Here is an 18,679-nt window from a genome sequence, read left to right as displayed (position 1 = left end):
CAATCAATATTCCCATTGAGTAGGCCATGCAGGAACAATAGTCCAGAAATTGTCCTTCTAACCGCAAGAGTTTGCATATCAATCTACATCGCGAAATATATGACGGAATAGGCAAGTCAAACATTAATTGGAACAAAGCAAAGTGCAGGAACCTTTTTTGTTAAAATAGTATTTTTGTCTGTATATTATAATAAATAATTCGTTCTTTTTTATGCATTTCGAAATTAGAATGAAGCTGTAAATTATTTTTCCGCATAGCAGTCGTAAAAATTTGCATACAACTTCTAATCACGCGCCTTAGAAACCCAGGAGCGCGCCTGTGCGTGGCTTAAAGAAACAGCCGACCCGAGCGTGCATTCGATGTAAATCTTGAGCTCAAGCCCTCCTTTTCCTCACAAGTATATTATAATGCATAAAATCTGAAGGTCAATTCTGGTCGTCCGTCGAATAATAGGCAGTATGTAGTCTTCTGTTTGTCTCGCGCGATAAATTTTCTCTTATCACTGATATGAAATATCCAAGCAACGAAGAATTACGTAAGAAATTCACCATATTGAGCAACTACTACACCCAAGATCTGGAGGAAAATTTGGGAAGTGAAATGCTCTTTTTCAAGGCATACTGCATCAAACAAAAAACATTTCAAATTATTCTCCGCTGGAACTGTTGAAAATGCTGATACAGGATAATTTGCATTTCTCTTACCCTAATGTTGACGTTGCGTTACGAATGTTTGTTTCAATTCCTATTGCAAATTTTAGCGCAGATAGATCGTTTTGTTTTAAAACGCGTGAAAAAATACCTCAGATCTTCATTGGGCGCAGACAAACTGAATTCTCTTGCGTTGTTGGCGATAGATTTAGAATTGTCTTTATCTATCGATTGTGATGATGTCATTTGCGAATTCGCAACTGAAAAATCTAGACACAAAGAAATGTAAATGAGGTATGGAAAAAATTATAAATCAATGAAAGTCACAATAATTGTGTTAAATATTGTTATTGTGAAAATAACGGCGGCAAGTTATGTATTGCGTAGGGGCGGCAAATATTCAAATCTGCCACTGTATATAGAGGACATATCGATTTAGAATACCAGCCTGGTTAATCAATATAGAGAATGTATCATGTGCTTAGCGAATAAGGACAGCGTTTCTTTAATTTAATACGCGGACACTGCAACAATTTGAAAATGGAAAAGCTTCTTGCTTAGATTAGACATTTCATTGTACTCTTTAAACTTGAACATTTCTCGTGGCAGTTCTATGTAACTTCTTGCAGCTTTTCTCTTAAATGAGGAGCCCATAACACATGACCCATAAGTCAAATGCCTTGGCTGCGGCCGCAACAAAGTCTCTTGTAAGAGAGAAGGAGAAGTAAAGACAGCACTGCGTCGCTATTATTTGGTAGCAGTCGCGGTTACATGTGTTACAATGTTCAAGATTTAAGGTAGCTGAAACTCGGTAGCATAGTAATCGACGGGGATATGTTATTGTGATTTCAGTTGTTCAGGTCGGAAATATTGTGATCATGGACTTAGTTCGTATAAGGGGCAAATTGCGATAAGGGACATAGCTAATAAACGTTTCGACCTGTTGCCATTATCGAACAGCCACAGAATTGGGGATTGGACACCACCATTTGGAAACGCGTCCCAGCGTGCTTGAAATATTCCCGCGGTAAAACAAGTCGACCAAAATATACATATTAGTCGTTCCCGAGATGGTCGGGCTAGTTTCATAATGGTGCTTTCTTACCGGAACGTACCGTCTCTATATCCAAAAAAGGACCATAAACATCGACAACACTCCCCAAAGCTTTCGGAGAGTGTCTTTGTCGTTAATACAACAACAACTACCAAAATATACAGACAAGAAGGTTAGATATGTCAAACAACCGTCGGAGAGTCCTTTTCCGGCTAAAACAGCCCGTTCCTCCGTCTTCCTCTTTTACTTTCTCTGCCAACAACTTTTCTCATTACTTTTTGCCACTTCTCACTCTATCCCTTTGTTGTTGTTGTTGTATCGATAAGGACACTCCCCGAAGGACTTGGGTAGTGTTATCGATGTTGATGGTCCTTTGCCGGATGCAGATCCGACCATCTCGGAAACGATTTGTTAGACCACATGCGACCTATACAACCCCTTCAATCTATTTGGTATTTTAGTCGCCTCTTACGACAGGCACACCTACCGCGGGAATATTCTAACCCTAACCCACTGGGAGACAATCCCTTTGTCTCGTCCTCTCTTTTTACTTCCCATAACTGTCAACTTCCTTCATATCAAATACAATCTGTCACTTTACGATCCACTGGGACAGTTGTTGTTGTTGTAGAAGTGTTTACACTGAAATGACAGTCCTTGGTCGGAAAAAATCCCCAGTCGTTCCGGTAAATGGAACCAACTGCCTTGGGAAACGTTGGGGACAATGCGTGCCACCTTCATAAAAAAAAAAAAATTAGGAGAGTTCTCAGCTACCGGTTAAAAAGGGTTCTTCACTAAAAACCAACTAAATTTTAAAATAATTTCAAAGAGTTTCATAGCTCACTCTTCCACTTCAACTCCTCTCTCCCCTCTCTTCGGGTTTCTTTACCTTTACCTCATTCTTTCTTCTTTTACCCCCACTTCTCATTCTCCTACTCACCCTTCTTATACCTCCCTCTCTGCATCTCGATCTTCCGCATACATTGAATATGCAAACAAATTAGTTACACCTAAGTTCCTTCAAAAGTATCCCATCAAATATTCGGAGTTAAAAAAAGAGTCATAAAAGACACCTAAATCGGAACGTTTACACTCATTATGAGCTCATTTAAGAGCCCGAAATTTGTGCATTTCCCATCTTGCAATGGTCGTCCGATATGAGCCTTGTACATTATGTGAGCCTAAATTGGAGTCCAACCAGACCCACATTACGCTCATAAACAGCTCATACTTTGCTTCTTGTTTGACTCATTTCGGAGTCATTTACGTGCTTTATATTAGGGATTAGGGTTAGCCCAGATCAGGGAGGATTTTGAGCGCATGACATTAAAATGCGGAAGTATATTCTTATTTTTGGTTTGGAAACAGAAATTTTGGACAAAACCCATAAAAGTAGGGTATACTGACGTCAGCCATTGTTAAAATGCCCATGGAGATAATTTGAGAGAAACGTCCATGCAACTTAAATCAGGAGCAGCGACACGTTATAACAATGATTTTATTCAAATTTAAAATGAAAGAAAATTTTATCAAAATAAAATATGAACGTTTTGTTCCAAATTTGGTTTCTTTGCGGAATACTCTTGGCATATAGCTCATAGTTTTCATCATATCGGAGTCATAAAAGACTCTTATACGAAAATATTTTTTAGACTAATATTTTTCACATATATCGGGCTCTTATCGGATTTCTAAATTTTGAGCGCTCCGAGAATGTTTGAGGGGATGGGACTCATCTACTGTGCGTTGCTAAAAAAAGTTTCAAAGTATACAAATAATAAATTATCTTTTCTATCATTTACAGAAAAAAGGTGGCAATGTCAAAACTATCCCACCCTATAAACCCATTACACATGATACTTCATCTGATTCGAGTTTGTCACCTGAAAAGGAACTCGAGGCCGGCATGAATGCAACTGCTTCCTCTACCTCGGCGACTAGCATCAAGATCACAACCAATATGAATGCTGCTGCTACAACCAAACAGCGGAAATCTTCCACTGCATCAAAACAATCAAACTCCTCCTCATCGTTAGCTAACATTGTTGGGTCGACCGTAACATCAAGCGGTTTCTCCAGCAGTTTACATGGGAATAATCTCTCGAACTCAAGCAGTGCATCTGGCAATATAGGCTTAGGTGCCGGCGGTGGTGGTGGTGGTGTCGGCAGCGGAAGTGTCGGTTCAAGTAGTAATAATAGTAGTGGTAATTTATCTGCTAGCAGCTCTACACTTGGAAATAGTAATACAATGAGTGGCAGCGTAAATGCCATTTCAACTACTAATATGAAGGGATCTTCAAGTAGTTCAAGTAATAGTTATAAGGATAAAGATAAACATAGTAAAAATTTAAGTAAAATATCAAATTCAAGTAAGGATAAAGAGAAAGATGGCTCATCGTCATCATCATTATCACGTGAAGCGCGTGATAAATCTTCCAAATCATCAAAAAATAAAGATTTCTCCAGCAATAGCGCCATGAGCGCTGGTGGGACATCCACTACAAGCTCTGGACCATCATCAGCTCTCAACATGAGCAATGCAATGCATGATGCTCATAGCCACAGTAGTAGCATCTCAGCACAAAATCTAACAACTTCATCATCAATCTTATCCATGGGTGGTGGAGGTAATTCTAACAGTGGAAATTATAGCGGCAAAGATGCATCTAAATTGATAAGTGCTGGTGCAGGCACAGTTAGCAGCAGTGGATTTGGTGGTAGCGACATTTCAAACAACGTGGATACACATGCTAGCGTTATTGGTAACAACAGTTTTGGTGGAGCATATATGGAAAGCTCTACAGTTGGTTTAGGTGGTATGGGCGGAAATGCTGGAAGTGGTCCTCCTGGTGGCAAAATCTCAAGCAGTTCCATAGCAAAGAAACGTAAAGCTGATTCCAAATCGAATAGCAGCTTGATGGATGAAATAAATAGGTATTTAGAGTTGCATTTATTTTAAAGAGTTTTTTAATATTTTTTGTTTGCTCTTTCAGCCCATTTAGAGATATCATAAAAGATGTCACTGTGACTCTTACACCACTAACAGATTTTGAAAAGGAAATTGAAAAGAGTGCAAAGAAGGTAAGTGCGAAAAATTTAATAAGTAGAAAGGAGTTGTAGCATTTCAAAATAAAATCTTGTTAATGATTTATTACTTAGATAAGCATAAATGCTTCCTGAAAGAAAATATCGACGATATAGGCCGTGCCGCGCCTGTTTCTTGTGGTTTCAGATCAAATTTTCAAAGCTGTACACATCGATGGGTTCTTTTTCGATTGCGGCTGTTATTAATGTAAACATGTTTTAGAAGAACTGGCGGTATAGAAAAGGAGGGCACACACCTAGACCAATAGGAGGATTAGTCAAAAATTTGAAACTTTGAAGTTATGTATACTATCGAATTCTCCAATTCAATACCTACCGACCTGTATACTCTATTAGTTACCCTACTTACCCAGAGAGCGGCTGGTAAAATCCGAAATCGGTCTCCTAAGGGCTGTTTTACTACTGCTCAGTTGTTCCCAAAGAGCAAGTGCTTAACTAATTGACTTCTCCTATTACCATTAGAAAATGTAACATCAATTCTATGCTGGGGCAGCTGCCACAGTAGTTAAGCTATCTTACAAATGATATTTGTTATGTGGATTAAATTATAAACCGTCTTTTTGATTGCAGCATAATATGCATTGTATGGGGTAGATTTGTGATTATTATCATCATTCACCATTAATTGGCCCTCCCCCAGCGGGTTAAGGGGTCAGAATATACCCGCGGTAGGTATGCACGTCGTAAGAGGCGACTAAAATACCAGATTCAAGGGGCTGTGTAGCGCAACCCTTCAGGTTGCCAGAGCAATATACATCTTCTCCAAACCCAATTGTCAACCTCAGCTATCCGCGGCGAATCCTGTTTCACTAACAGAAGAGGCTGTGGCGACCCCAAGCTCCTCATGGAACGGATGGCCTGAAGGTTTTATGTGGCCATATAAATCGTTCCCGAGATGGTCGGGCTAGCACCTTAATGGTGCTGTGTTATCGGAGCGTACCGGATCTGTATCCGGCAAAGGACCATCAAATCGATAACACTCCCCAAAGCCTTCGGGGAGCAACCTTATCGCTACAACAACAACAACATTAATTGGCCCTTAACCGCTTAAGCGATTTTGGCCGTTTCGAAATATGTCGCGCCAGCTATCACTGTTTCGCGATAATTGACGCCAGTTGGGAGAACTAAGGGAGGTCAAACCTTCCTCCACCCATCTATCCAAACTCAGTGGAGGTTTACACCTTCCCCTGCTTTTAAACTGCGGTGTCGGCTGAAATGCATTCTTGGCAAGAGTGTCTTCGTCCATTCGCATAATATGACCTATCCAGCGAAGCCTTTGGGTTTTTATTCGCTGCACTATCTTCATATCTGCGTAAAGCTCGTCGTAATACCACCTTCGATACTCGCCGTCGGCATCACGGACACGATTATAAATCTTCGAGAAAACTTTTCTCTCGAAATCTCCAAGAAATCTTCGCTCACATCGTCCATGATTCCGAGCCATATACCAGGACAGCTATGTGTACTGAGCGACTTGTAGAGCGTGATTTTTCTTCGCCGAAACAGGATTTTACTTTTCAATTGCCTACTCAGTCCAAAGTAGTACTTGTTGGAAAGAGTTATTTTCCGTTTGATTTGTAAGCTGGTGTTGTTTTTGCTGTTAATGCTGGTTACCAAATAAGTTATAAATCGCGCACACAACCCCTTGAAGCCCTTCTCAGTTTCGAATTTATATTTTTCAACAGTGAAATGGCTTCCAACGCGTGAGTGCGTCGATTCTTATTTTTATGACAGCATGTGCTTCGCCGTGCCTCGCTCACGCAAGGCCACTTTATCGCCCCTTTATCCAGGCCAAGACTCTACCCATCTAGAAGATTTTGGCCCTATTGCAACACGCGAATTTTGACGCTGCCCAGCTCTAACTGAGCAAGATTTTTATCTAGCTTTTTCTATAGTTTGTATGAGAATCGGACGAAGTATACCGAAGTACGATCTGACTAAAAAAAACCGATCTGATCAAAAGGTCACTCCTGTCATTCCCAGGCCGCATCCAGAATGATTTTAACGTATTAAATTTGTTAAGATTATTTAGTGCCTCTTGGCTATGACTACAGACACGCTAATTCCTGCCCAACAAGATGGTCAAACACCTTTGAGTGAAACCCCTAAGCCATCAACGAACCATACAAATGTGTAGTTTTGTTGATACTATCTATTCTAGAAGCATTTCACAATGCTTTGCCTCCTACCTCTGTTTTGAACCAAGTTTAAATATTGTGCATTATAAGGCTCTCGTAGTTATCTCTTACATTTATGACGTTGCCATCAAATGAGTTTATTATAGTTGCACTCCTCTTTGTGGACATCTCTTCGTAGTTGTCACAATCTACAGTACCATTTAAATTTTTTTTTGTTTTTATTCACGGTCGTTAAGACCTAGTTTAAATTAAAAAAAGAAAAAGTTCATTAATTTAACGATTTACATTGTAAAAATAATTTTTCTTTAAACTTATTAATATTTTCCCCTCACTAGGGTAGGCATCTTGTCGTTGGTGTGAGGGCTTAGCCGAACTCCATAGCGCCCGACTATGAGGCGAAGCTGTTTAGGACTGACATCTACGCCGTTTCGCCTCATACGAGGGCGGCGGGATGTCGGTGACCAAGAACTGCCAACCCCCTAATCCAGGGTGTTATGCGGACCGTGCCTATTGGACGATTTGCAGCCAGGGGATAAATTCGGCTGTATTCGAACGGAGCCTTCCCGATACCGGGCCACCTCGGGAAGTATTAATGGCCTTACCACAGTAAGGGGCGCTGTTGTGGCGTACGGTTCTTTCCCCGTATATAATACTGGACCGCTGAGCCCGCCTTGTCGGGCAGGTGGTCGTACGACCAAGATGAACGACTCATTACCTGACTGTAATAAGGACGATGTAAAGAGGAGGACTGAGTCGCAATCCAAGGACGACAAATATGAATTAAGCGATGCGTCGGACTCGGGGAGCGAGAGTAGTGCTGATTCAATGAACTCCGTGTTGGAGAAGCACACAAATGAAAACGGAGTAGAAGAGTGGAGAAGGGTACGGAGCAGAGGAAGTAAAAGAGCTCTCTCGCAGTACCGTGCAGCACTAAGAATTGTACAACGCTTGGGAACAGTGGTCGACCAACAGAAGTGGAGATCAAGCGCTTGGAATGGGCCCATGAAACGGTAGAAGTAGGTCGAAGGCAGTTCAAAAGGTTTGCTGCGAGAAACCCTCGGTTCTGCAACCGGTGCGAGGAGGAAGAAGCGTCGAATGGCAGAATGAAGAGGCAGCGTTCGGCGGAAGGCGACAAGCCTGCTTTCAAGAAGCAGAAAGGACCCAGTCCTAGAGCCGCGAGGCAGGGCAGTCGCATAGACAAGACAAGTAAGCCCAAAGCTGTAAGACAGATGGGCTCCAATACCGAGGTAGCAACTACCTCGAAAGCTGCGAGTCAGAGGGAAGTTCCAATTAAGGAAGTAGGAGATAAGCCAAAGGGAGATAACGCTAAGACTCCGGGCGACTTCTGCAGAATCAGAATCCTAACATACCGACACAGGATTGGAAGGTACTTACTGTATCTAGGCCTACCGAGGATGGTCAGTTCTACATCTTCCAAATAAACAAGAAGGCGGAGGATATTTTGTACACGCAGCTTGGTAAAATGTCCTTTGGCACTGGCAAAATTTACATGCGACTCAGGAAAAGAAGTCCCGAGGATAAAAACCCTAACACGCTAGAGGTGGGCGAAGTCGAAAAGTACCTCAAAAGCCTAAGAAAAAAGACAGGTGGATGTCCCCGACGTCACCACGAACGTGCTAGAATAGGACCAACCGCTAAATGGTGCTGTGACTCGCACAGAGGAACACCCTGCACAACAGTCACGAGAGGCTGAAGAGGGCCTCAAATGCTCTAAACCAAAAGGGAAAGGGGAGGACGACGACATCAAGACGAAGGTGCTGGAGGGGGACAAACAGCCCAATGGTGCTGCGAGTCCTACAGATAAACCTCCAACACAGTAAAGTGGCATCGAGCGAACTCCTCCTAACCCTTGAGGAGGGTTCGTTTGACGTGGCGCTGATCCAGGAGCCGTGGCTCTCATCGGGAGGAAAAGTTTTGGACTTAGCGCGCGCGGGTTTGGCGTTTACTACGCGCAAACGGAAGGACGGGTGCGAGCTGTAGTAATGGTAAGGAAACAGCTGCATTCATATATGCTGCCTAATTACACCACTGAGGATCTCGTAGCGGTGGCCGTTGAGCAAAAGAATAAGCAGGCATTTATCCTGGCGTCCTGCTACATGGCCCATGCTGCGGAGGTCCCACCGATGGAGTGCAAAAGGCTAGTACATGAGGAAGGGCGCAAAGGGCGGTTGGTCATAGCCGCAGATGCATATGCGCACCACAATGCGTGGGGAAGAGCAGATACGAACGAGAGAGGCGAATCTCTGTTTTGTTACATCCTGCAAACCAATTTGCAGATAGCCAACAGGGGAAATGTCCCTACATACATTGGTCCAACATCCAGCAATGTTCTGGATATTACATTGAGCTCCGAGCGTGATATATCAAGGTATGATTGGATGGTTCTTGATAGACCATCCTTCTCCGACCATGCGTATATCAGCTTCAACATCCCCCTAAAGAGGGTAGAGAAGGGAGGAACCTTTAGAAACCGTAGGTCAACGAACTGGACTACATTCCAGAAACATGTAGAAACAAAACTGGGACAACCCAAAGAGGTTGCTAATGTAGAGGAACTGGAGGAGTCGAATGAATTCCTAACAAGGACGCTTATGACTGCGTATAACAAAGCTTGCCCTCTAAGAAGATTCAGAGGAAAAGCAAAGCCGCCATGGTGGAGCAATGAGCTGAGTCTTCTAAGAAGACAGGTAAAAGAAATGTTTAAGCTCGCAAAGACCGCGGAAAGCGAAGCGTGTCGGGACGAGTACAGGGATCTACTGCGGATCTACAAGCGCGAAATTACCAGGGCGAAGAGAAACTCATGGAAAAGTTTCTGTACGGACATAGAGTGCTCCAGCGAAACAGCACGGTTGAAAAAAGTCCTAGCAAAGGGAAACATAGTCCAGGGACTACTAAAGAAAGAGAACGGGGAATGGTCACGTAATAGTGAGGAATCCCTTGAGGTGCTTCTCGATACACATTTCCCATCGGGAGACGGTTTAGAGGAGCCAGCAGACATCACTCACACTTCGATCACGGAGCTAGTAGTGCCGGGCTTGGTGACCGATACCAAGATCGAGTGGGCAGTGAAGACGTTTTCTAAGTTTAAATCGCCGGGCCCAGATGGTATATTCCCGGCCATGCTACAAGTCTCAAGTAGGGCGGTCGTGGAATGGCTTAAAATAATATTCGATGGGTGCATACGACTGAATCATGTACCGCACTCTTGGAGAACTGCTCGTGTAGCTTTTCTACCAAAGGCGGGGAAGATCGGTCACATGTATTCCAAAGACAATAGACCCATTAGCTTAACATCATTTCTACTCAAAACCTTTGACAGGCTGATAGATGTGTACATAAAGTCCAACGTGGATGAAAAGCTGCTCTCCACAACACAGCATGCGTACACCAAAGGCAAGTCGGTAGACACCGCATTGCATAGGGTGGTAATAAGCATAGAGAAATCCCTGGAATATAAGGAGTATGCTCTAGGAGTCTTCTTGGACATTGCCGGGGCTTTCAATAATGTTGCAAAATGGGCGATTATGGATGGTCTTAATAACATTAAAGTACATCCTGCCTTAATCAGATGGATCGGCTGCATGTTAAATTGCAGAAAGATTACATCAAAATGGGGATTGTACGAGGCCACGAAATCAGTGGACAGGGGCACGCCGCAGGGAGGGGTGCTATCACCTCTGCTGTGGACGCTGGTCATCAACCAACTGCTCAGGCAATTCGATGAGGGACCCGTAAAACTTACGGCTTACGCAGATGACGTTGCAATTGTCATAAGTGGAAAGTGCCTTCCAACGATTAGTTCTTTGATGGATCGGGCGCTTCGCGATATTCATACCTGGGCATCTAATGTCGGGTTGAAAGTCAATGCGGAGAAGACGGATATGGTCTTGTTTACAAAGAGGTACAAGGTCTCAAATTGGACCAGGCCTAAGTTAGGAGGGCTGACCTTACAGGAAAAACCTTGCACAAAATATTTAGGAATCATCCTAGACAGTAAGCGGTCATGGAAGCTCAACGTGGAGGAGAGGGTCAAGAAGGCCTCAACGGCACTCTATGCATGTAAAAGAATGCTGGGGTGTACGTGGGGCCTATCGCCCTCTCTTTCTCATTGGGTTTTTACAGCGATTGTAAGCCCTATTCTATACTATGGAGTTCTTGTTTGGTGGAAAGCCACACAAAAAACAACATACCTCAAAAAATTAGAGGGGATATGCAGACTATCGATGCTTAGCATTACGGGATCCCTGAAAACAACCCCGACGGCTCCACTGCATGCTATTTTGCACATCCCACCTGTAGACCTGGTAGCAAAGAACAAAGCGTTAACGACCGCAACCAGGCTCGGTGCTTCGGGGCAGCTTGAGCGCCGACCATATGGCCATAGTAGTATAGCGTCATCAATCACAAGACGAACAGACTACATGATTCCCTATCTGCGCTTCGAGGGAGATCTTTAGGCCACAATAGAGGTGGACGGTTGGCGCAAGGGTGCGCAAATGGCGGACGAGGCGATACATGTGTACACCGATGGTTCCAAAGTAGTGGAAGGAGTAGGGTATGCGGTATACTGCGCTGATCCGGAAATAAGCAGATCCTACAGGCTGCCGGATTACTGTAGCGTGTTCCAAGCGGAAATATTAGCCGTAACCAAAGCAGTAGAAACCCTGGAAAAGAATAGCTTAAGCTGCAACCGTGTTAACTTTTATATTGACAGTCAAGCAGCAATTAAGGCAATAATCTCGCATAGCACAGCATCTAAATGCGTGTTAGAGTGTAAGCAGTCTCTGGAGAGAATCGGGACAGGGAGAAGCATACATCTATATTGGGTCCCAGGGCATATGGGAATAGATGGGAATGAAAAAGCGGACGAACTAGCTAAAAAGGGCGCATCCCTTGAAGCCTGCTCCGTAGATGTCCCAATTAGATTGGGCCAGATTAAGCGAAGGCGAGAGGTGCACATGATCGACCAAGCGAGAAAGGCGTGGGTTCAAGCGCGGGGCTGTAAAGTGTCGAAGATTATGTGTAGGTCTTACAACCTTAGACTAACACAGTTGCTCCTATCATTAAAAAGAGAGGACTGTAGACTCATGACGGGTATTCTGACTGGACACTGCCTTCTGGCGTCACATGCCTTTAAACTAGGCTTGGTCAGTGATAGCAGATGTAGGAAATGCGGGTTGGAGGAGGAAACGATCGAGCACGTTCTGTGCTATGTCAGGTCCTCATGGACCGGCCAGTTCAACCTACCTACCTATTAATATTTTCCCAGGCTTTTATCTCATTTGGTAATTCATTATACATTTTATAACCTTTATATTCTAAAGTCTTTGGTAAGAACTTAGATAGGCAGTCTTATATTTTTACTACTTCTAGTTTCATAGTTGTGAATTTCATGATTAAAATGTATTTTGTTGCCCAGATATTTCGGAAGTATTCCTAATTTCACATGATGAATAAATTTCAATGTAAAGTAACTTATAGACTGTTTTATACTAAGCTAATTTAACATATTTAATATTGCACTTCTAGGTGTTCTATTCGAACATTTTAAAATTAATCGCATTGCCCTGTTTTGCTGTATTTGAAGTTTTTTTTTATCTGTGTATCATTTGCTAATAGTAGAATTGTAGGACAATAGATAAAATGTGGTTCAATGATGGATCTGTATACTAACATTTTATGACGTTGGTTAATATATTAACATGTTCGGTACATGAAGCCTATTTTCTTTACAATTTTAGCTTCTAAATTACTTATATGGTCTCCAAAGTTCAAGTTCATATCAATCAAGACTCCTAAATACTTCATTTTGTCGACTCTTTGAATTTCACTATTCCTTATTTTCAAGTTAACATTGCTTGGTTAATTGATAACAGTGGTACTTAAGTTTTTCGAAAATACCATAAACTTGGTTTTATCCACATTTACTTTCAACTTTCTTAGGCACAGCCATTTGTATAAGGTTTCCAAATCCACTTGCATCTTTGACATAGCACAATCCGCTTTTCTTTCACTGATGGTAATCAATGCATCATCCGCAAATAAACGAATTTTGCAATGTTTTAAGCATGATTTAATATCGTTAATGTATATTGTAAACAATGTTGGTGCCAGTACTGAGCCTTGCGGTAGGCCAATGTTTACATCAACAACCGATGATATTGAATTTCTAATTATCGTTCTTTGCTTCCTGTTGCTCAAGTAACTTCGGAACCATTCCAACTCTTTTTCTATTATACCAATTTTAAACATGACATCCAACAGAATATCTCTATCAATTGTTTCGAAAGCCCGTTTTAAATCTAGGAAGACCGATAACACAATTTTTTTTGTCACTTATATCTTTCCATTCTGTAATTAACATATTCAGTGCTGTTTCACAAGAATGACTTTTCCTAAACCCAGATTGCTCATTCTAAGTATGCTACTAGTTGATATTTAACCACAGTTTCCATTAGTTTTCCATCTGCAGGTAACGTATTGATTGGTCGTAGCTTCTGCGGCTTCACTGTATTTTTAACTTTTTCCACAGGCACTGTTGTAGATATTTTCCAGAAATTAGGAACAATGCTGTTATTCAATGAATCGTTTATGATTTCTTTTGTAAAAGTGAGCAGTGTATATCATGGCATCTTTAAATACACCTTCCGACAAAAGCTTTTTCCCGCCATATTTGTTTTTAAATTTCTTAGTGATATTTATTATATCATCTAATACTATGTCTGTGAATTCAAACGCTTCTATTTGGTTATTTACGCTTATTTTTGGCAGCATAAGGAATTATTTCAATGCTTCCATTAATTTTGACTATGCTCTTAACAAAGAAATTGTTCAGGGCATTGGCTATATCACATTCCTTCTCAATGCATTCATAATTAATTATTATTTTGGTTATGTGTTTTTAGGTATCAGTCATCTCTGCGAGATCTTTCAAACACTTCCACATCCGTTAATGTCTTCATGATTATCGAGCACCCTATCTTCCATACAATTTTTCTTTTTATGCTTGTTAGTTTTTTTATATGTTCTTTTAGATGTATTATAATCATCCCAGCATCCTTTGTTTTTAGCAACATTATAGGAGTTGAGTTTTATTTTGTGCAATATTCTCAGCTCGTCAATGCTTGAATGGCTTCAGCTAGGATATCGTTCAGTTTTATAACTCTATTTTCTACTCCAGTATTATACAAAGAGCTTAAATCGCTTGCTCGCAGCAGACATCAGATTTTCCGGAGAAGCTATTCTAGCGACATTTGGTTCAGTATAATCGTTCTAGTCTCGTTACATGCAATTTGACTTTTAAAGCAAATTAAGCTAGACTGATTGGCTAAGCTTAGCTATAGAAAAGAAACGTTCATATTTAAGTTATAAAATATATCTTAACTACCCGCCTGATTTTCGGAATATAGGCTGTCTTCACCTGAATACTTACATCGCTCACAGTGTTTCACCGCCTTGACCTTAAATGTTCTTCGTGAGCCCCTATGTACGTCTTATGTCCTCAGTGCAGATCTAGGGCTTATTTGTACAGGCATTTCGGATGTGAGTTGATAACACAGCTCAAACTCCTTACTGCGCGTGTACGTACCGTTGTTTAGATAATCGATTATATGGATACAAATTATGGTATATACATCGGAAAGGTAGAAATATATCAAAATCTCTTTAGTGTAACATAACGGTTTATAATGGTCGAAAGATTTGGCGATTAATTTGCATAGTAATAAAATTGAATGGAAAAGATAGAATCGACAAATAGTGGATCGTTAACGCTACAACAACAACAAATAGTCGATTCTATTCCGATCGACACTCGCAATAGAAGGGTAAAAGTCTAATGCAGAGGAGAAGAAATGAAAGATTAAGGGAAGAAAAGGGAGTGGAATGGAATGCCGAGAGTGTTGGTTGGTGGAGTAGGAGGGGGAGACGAAGAGTAAGAGGGCTGGGAGGAAAGAAAATGAAAAGGAATGGAAGATTGGTTAGGAGGACATAATGAGGTATGTGGATGGTTAGCGAAAAAATAGTTGATTGAGGCAAATGAAAGTCAGAGAGGGGAAGAAGATAAAAATAAAGGGTATCGAAAAGGAAAAAAGATGAACATGTGGAAGAGGAATCGAAATGGAAGAGAGTGAAGTAGAGGGAGTGAAAGAGGACAATGAGAAAGGGAGGAAGCGACCGCAGGAAGCAGAGAAATGAGAGGGAGGAGGAGAAAAAGAGTCAAAGCCAGACAGAGAATGAGGACGGTAAAAGGAAATGAAAAATAAAAGGAAAAAGAAGCAAAAGAGAAGTGAAATTTTTAAGGACAGTTAAAGAGGTAGATAAAATGATAACGAGAGGGAATATAAGAAAAGTGAAAGGGAAGATAAAGAGAAGTCAAAGCGAGCATAGGAGAACGAGACCGAGTACTAGGGGAAGGGAGAGGAAAACGAAAAAGAACTAGGAGAGGCAGATAACGAGAAATCAGCATAGAAAAATATTATGCAGATTTATATGCTTTTTGCTCCGCATATTGTAGAATCTTGGCTTTAGTTCAAGCATAAACTGTGGAAGTAACTCCTGTTCTCAACCTAATATCAAAATATGCTCCTAATTAAGAGCAACCACTTCAAGGGGTTGACAACGCAATTTATAGCTGATCTAATTTTCACCTCACCTGCCCGTGTTGAATACTGTTTCTTTAGTTCATCATTATAGTAAGGGGGGGGGGGGGGGGGGGGGGAGGGGTTGATATGACCTAGAAGGTTCAATGTGGTCATATTAAATCTTTTGCGAGATGGTCGGGCGTGTACCTTAATGGTGCTTGTGACCGGAATATCTATATCCGGCAACATTGATAACACCCCTCAAAACCTTCAGGGGTGTAGGTACAAAAACAATAATAACAGCAAAATTAATATTTTTTGCAACTTTAGTGACAAATTGTTCCGACTCCCCGTCTAAATGATTTATGACTTTTCAACTACACATATGGTAAAATCAATGCTCTATTACAAATTAAATGAACATCATATTCAACTGCCATCCATTTCAAATAAGATAACAGAAGTTCTTAGAAAAATACATTTTGGGATCGCGACTACATGCCAAATCACAAGCTTCCTGTGCGAATTGGCTGCATGCTGCGACATTTCCTTAATATTTTTTCTTTTCTTCTGTTGTCCTTCTTTGTTTTTTTTGGAAAATTATCCCTTTATGTACAAAACCAAAAATAAAATTACTATAATAAAATAAATGAGCCAGCCATACATCTAACTGCCGCAGGTTCCAATAATTGTATAACATTCCCCTTTTCACGCACTAACAGCTTACGCGAAATAATTTGATCTCTATGATTGCAATGCATGGCTAAGAAATTGTCATGGTGATGGCAATGATGGCGGGTGGTGCAGTCGTGCGTGTGCATATAACAAATGTTCATCTACTCATACTTCATTAGAACTTGCAATAATTTGTTATTTCGCAATACTTTCGAACTCTAATACATACTAACATATGAAAAAACATGCAAGTCATAATTGGTATGTACAATTTTTTTTTGTGTATGCCTTTCCTTCCTACCCATCCAATAGACGCGTGCAGGTTGCACTAATATCCACCCCCAAATTTTATAAAATAATTGACTCCCTTTGTTTTTGTTTTTGATGCGAGCACAGCTTTATTTTTATGGTTTTAGACCGATTTCAACTACGAGTACTGTTATATTATATTCAATTACCGAAAACTTTGTTAAAATCAGCAGGATACCAAATTAAAAACTGAAAAATGAAATCAGCAAAATTAATCAAACAAAATTCGTACATATGTATGTATGCTGATATTGTCGGTTTGTGGCGTATACAGCGCAGGGGGTTGGTTTTATTGATCTAATTTCTTTCTTTTTTTTATAATTGGCTGTTTTTATGCTCTACGCGTGATACCGTGGAATTCAAGTACTTCTGTATGTGTGTATGTCTATTATGTTCCTTTGCCTTTTGTCCTTAGCTGTTAGCACATACACACATACTTCATGACTGTTTTTTCATTCCGTTAAAGATGCAATTTTAATAAAAAAATAACAGAATAATTTGACGTAAATTTTACCAATAACTGGCTTTGGTTTTTGCTTAAATTCGTTGTTGTTGTTGTAACAGTGCTTCGCCCCATCCAATAGGTGTGACCGATCACAAATTGTCATCAATATCCTCTAACGGGAGTCCAAAGAAGTTTGCTGTTTCAACAGGGGTTGACCATAATGAGAGGGGTGTTAGAGGCGTTGGTTCGTAATACATATGCATATATTCGTCTAATTGGAGTAGTACAGTTATCATGTTTTACTTTCCATCAATTTTTGTCAAAGAAATTTCAATTTCTACACTATTTTTAAGAAATCCAAGGCACTTCAGTCGTTCCTTTCCGTTAGCTGATGCTAATTGAGAGTCCTAAGAAAGATCAAGTCCAAGTTTTCCCCAACCCAATGAAGGTCTCTCCCTTTCGCTGCTTAGATCAGATGTCGATGTGCCACACTTTCTGGAATCCTTCAAGAGCCATGCCATCTTTCGGCACCGTCTACACCAAGAAAAACACGTGATTAGGTATGATGCAAGACTTATAGAGTTGGCACTAAGATTTGGTGTACAGTACAATTTTGGTCGATGGCAGATTTAACAGACCCCAATGACCAAAAATATTGCGTTTGCCTCTGCAACAAGGCTTAAGGCAGACCGTATGGCCATAGCAGTATAGCGCCAAATAATATCGGGCAAACCGAATATATGGTCCCGTGCCTGAGCTTCGAAAGAGTTCTCGGCCACAATTTAGCCGGAGGGTTCGCACCAGGGTGCAGAAATGACAGAACATACAACTCACGTGAATACAGATGGCTCCAATTTAACGGTAGGGGTTAGATCTGCTGTTTACCGTGTCGATCCAGAAATAAGTAAATCCTACAGGTTGTCAGATTAGTGTCTTTCAGGCGGAAATTATTGCCGTAAAGAAAGCAGCAGAAGTTCTGGAGGAAGCGTGCTTAAGCTGCAGTCGCGTCAAAATATAAATGTATAATTAAGAGGTGATTAAAGCAAAAAACTCACATAGTACTTTATGGAATACAAAGAAGCATTGGAAAAACTTCGATCAGGCCGAACCATACATCTTTTCTAGGTTCCCGGTCATAAAGGAATAGAAGGTAATGAAAAGGCCGCTGAGTTGGCAAAGGGGGTGCAACACTCGGTGAAACAACAATGGACGTCCCATTCCGTTTGGGAGAAACAAAAGGAGACAGGAGTTGTATATGATCCATCAAACAGGAAAGGCGTGGACAAAAGCGCGGGATTGCAAATCATGTGCAAAGCCTACGATATTATACTCACAAAGCGGCTTATATCTCTGAAGAGAGAAGATTTAAGGCTCACGATGGACAAACTAACTGCACACTGCCTTCTGGCGTCACAAGAAACGGTTGAGCACGTCCTGTATTTGTGTCCCCAGGTCAAGGCTCCAGCTATAAGGGGCGGCAGAGATGCCAAATCTCGAGGTTGCAATTGGGCTAGGTCCTAGAAAATTTCTAGTATTTGCTAAGAGGACGGAGTTATTCTTTAACGTAAGCACTGGCAACTGATTGGGGTTCTTCCATTTGGTCATCAAACAAATTCTGGTAACACTATCGACACATTCAGTCTATGTGAGGTCTTTATTGACCGGCTAGTTCACCCTATCCAAACAAACCTAAAGCCGC

The 18,679-nt window shown here is 41.2% G+C and overlaps 1 protein-coding gene across 8 annotated transcripts in view; it reads left to right on the top strand.

Moving 5' to 3' along the window:
- Positions 1-18,679, top strand: part of Alh (Alhambra) — a 279,926-nt gene that overhangs the window by 42,238 nt on the left and 219,009 nt on the right. For all 8 annotated transcript variants that reach the window (XM_067758789.1, XM_067758763.1, XM_067758770.1 and 5 more), the window contains exons 4-5: positions 3,510-4,639; positions 4,699-4,786. In XM_067758789.1, the coding sequence (XP_067614890.1) occupies positions 3,510-4,639; positions 4,699-4,786 (1,218 nt within the window). The remainder of the gene's footprint in view (positions 1-3,509; positions 4,640-4,698; positions 4,787-18,679) is intronic.

Source organism: Eurosta solidaginis, chromosome 1 (genome assembly GCF_040869045.1).
Source record: "Eurosta solidaginis isolate ZX-2024a chromosome 1, ASM4086904v1, whole genome shotgun sequence".
Lineage (NCBI taxonomy): Eukaryota > Metazoa > Arthropoda > Insecta > Diptera > Tephritidae > Eurosta > Eurosta solidaginis.
Note: the sequence above shows the minus strand (reverse complement) of the source record. Positions and strands in the feature narration are given on the sequence as shown.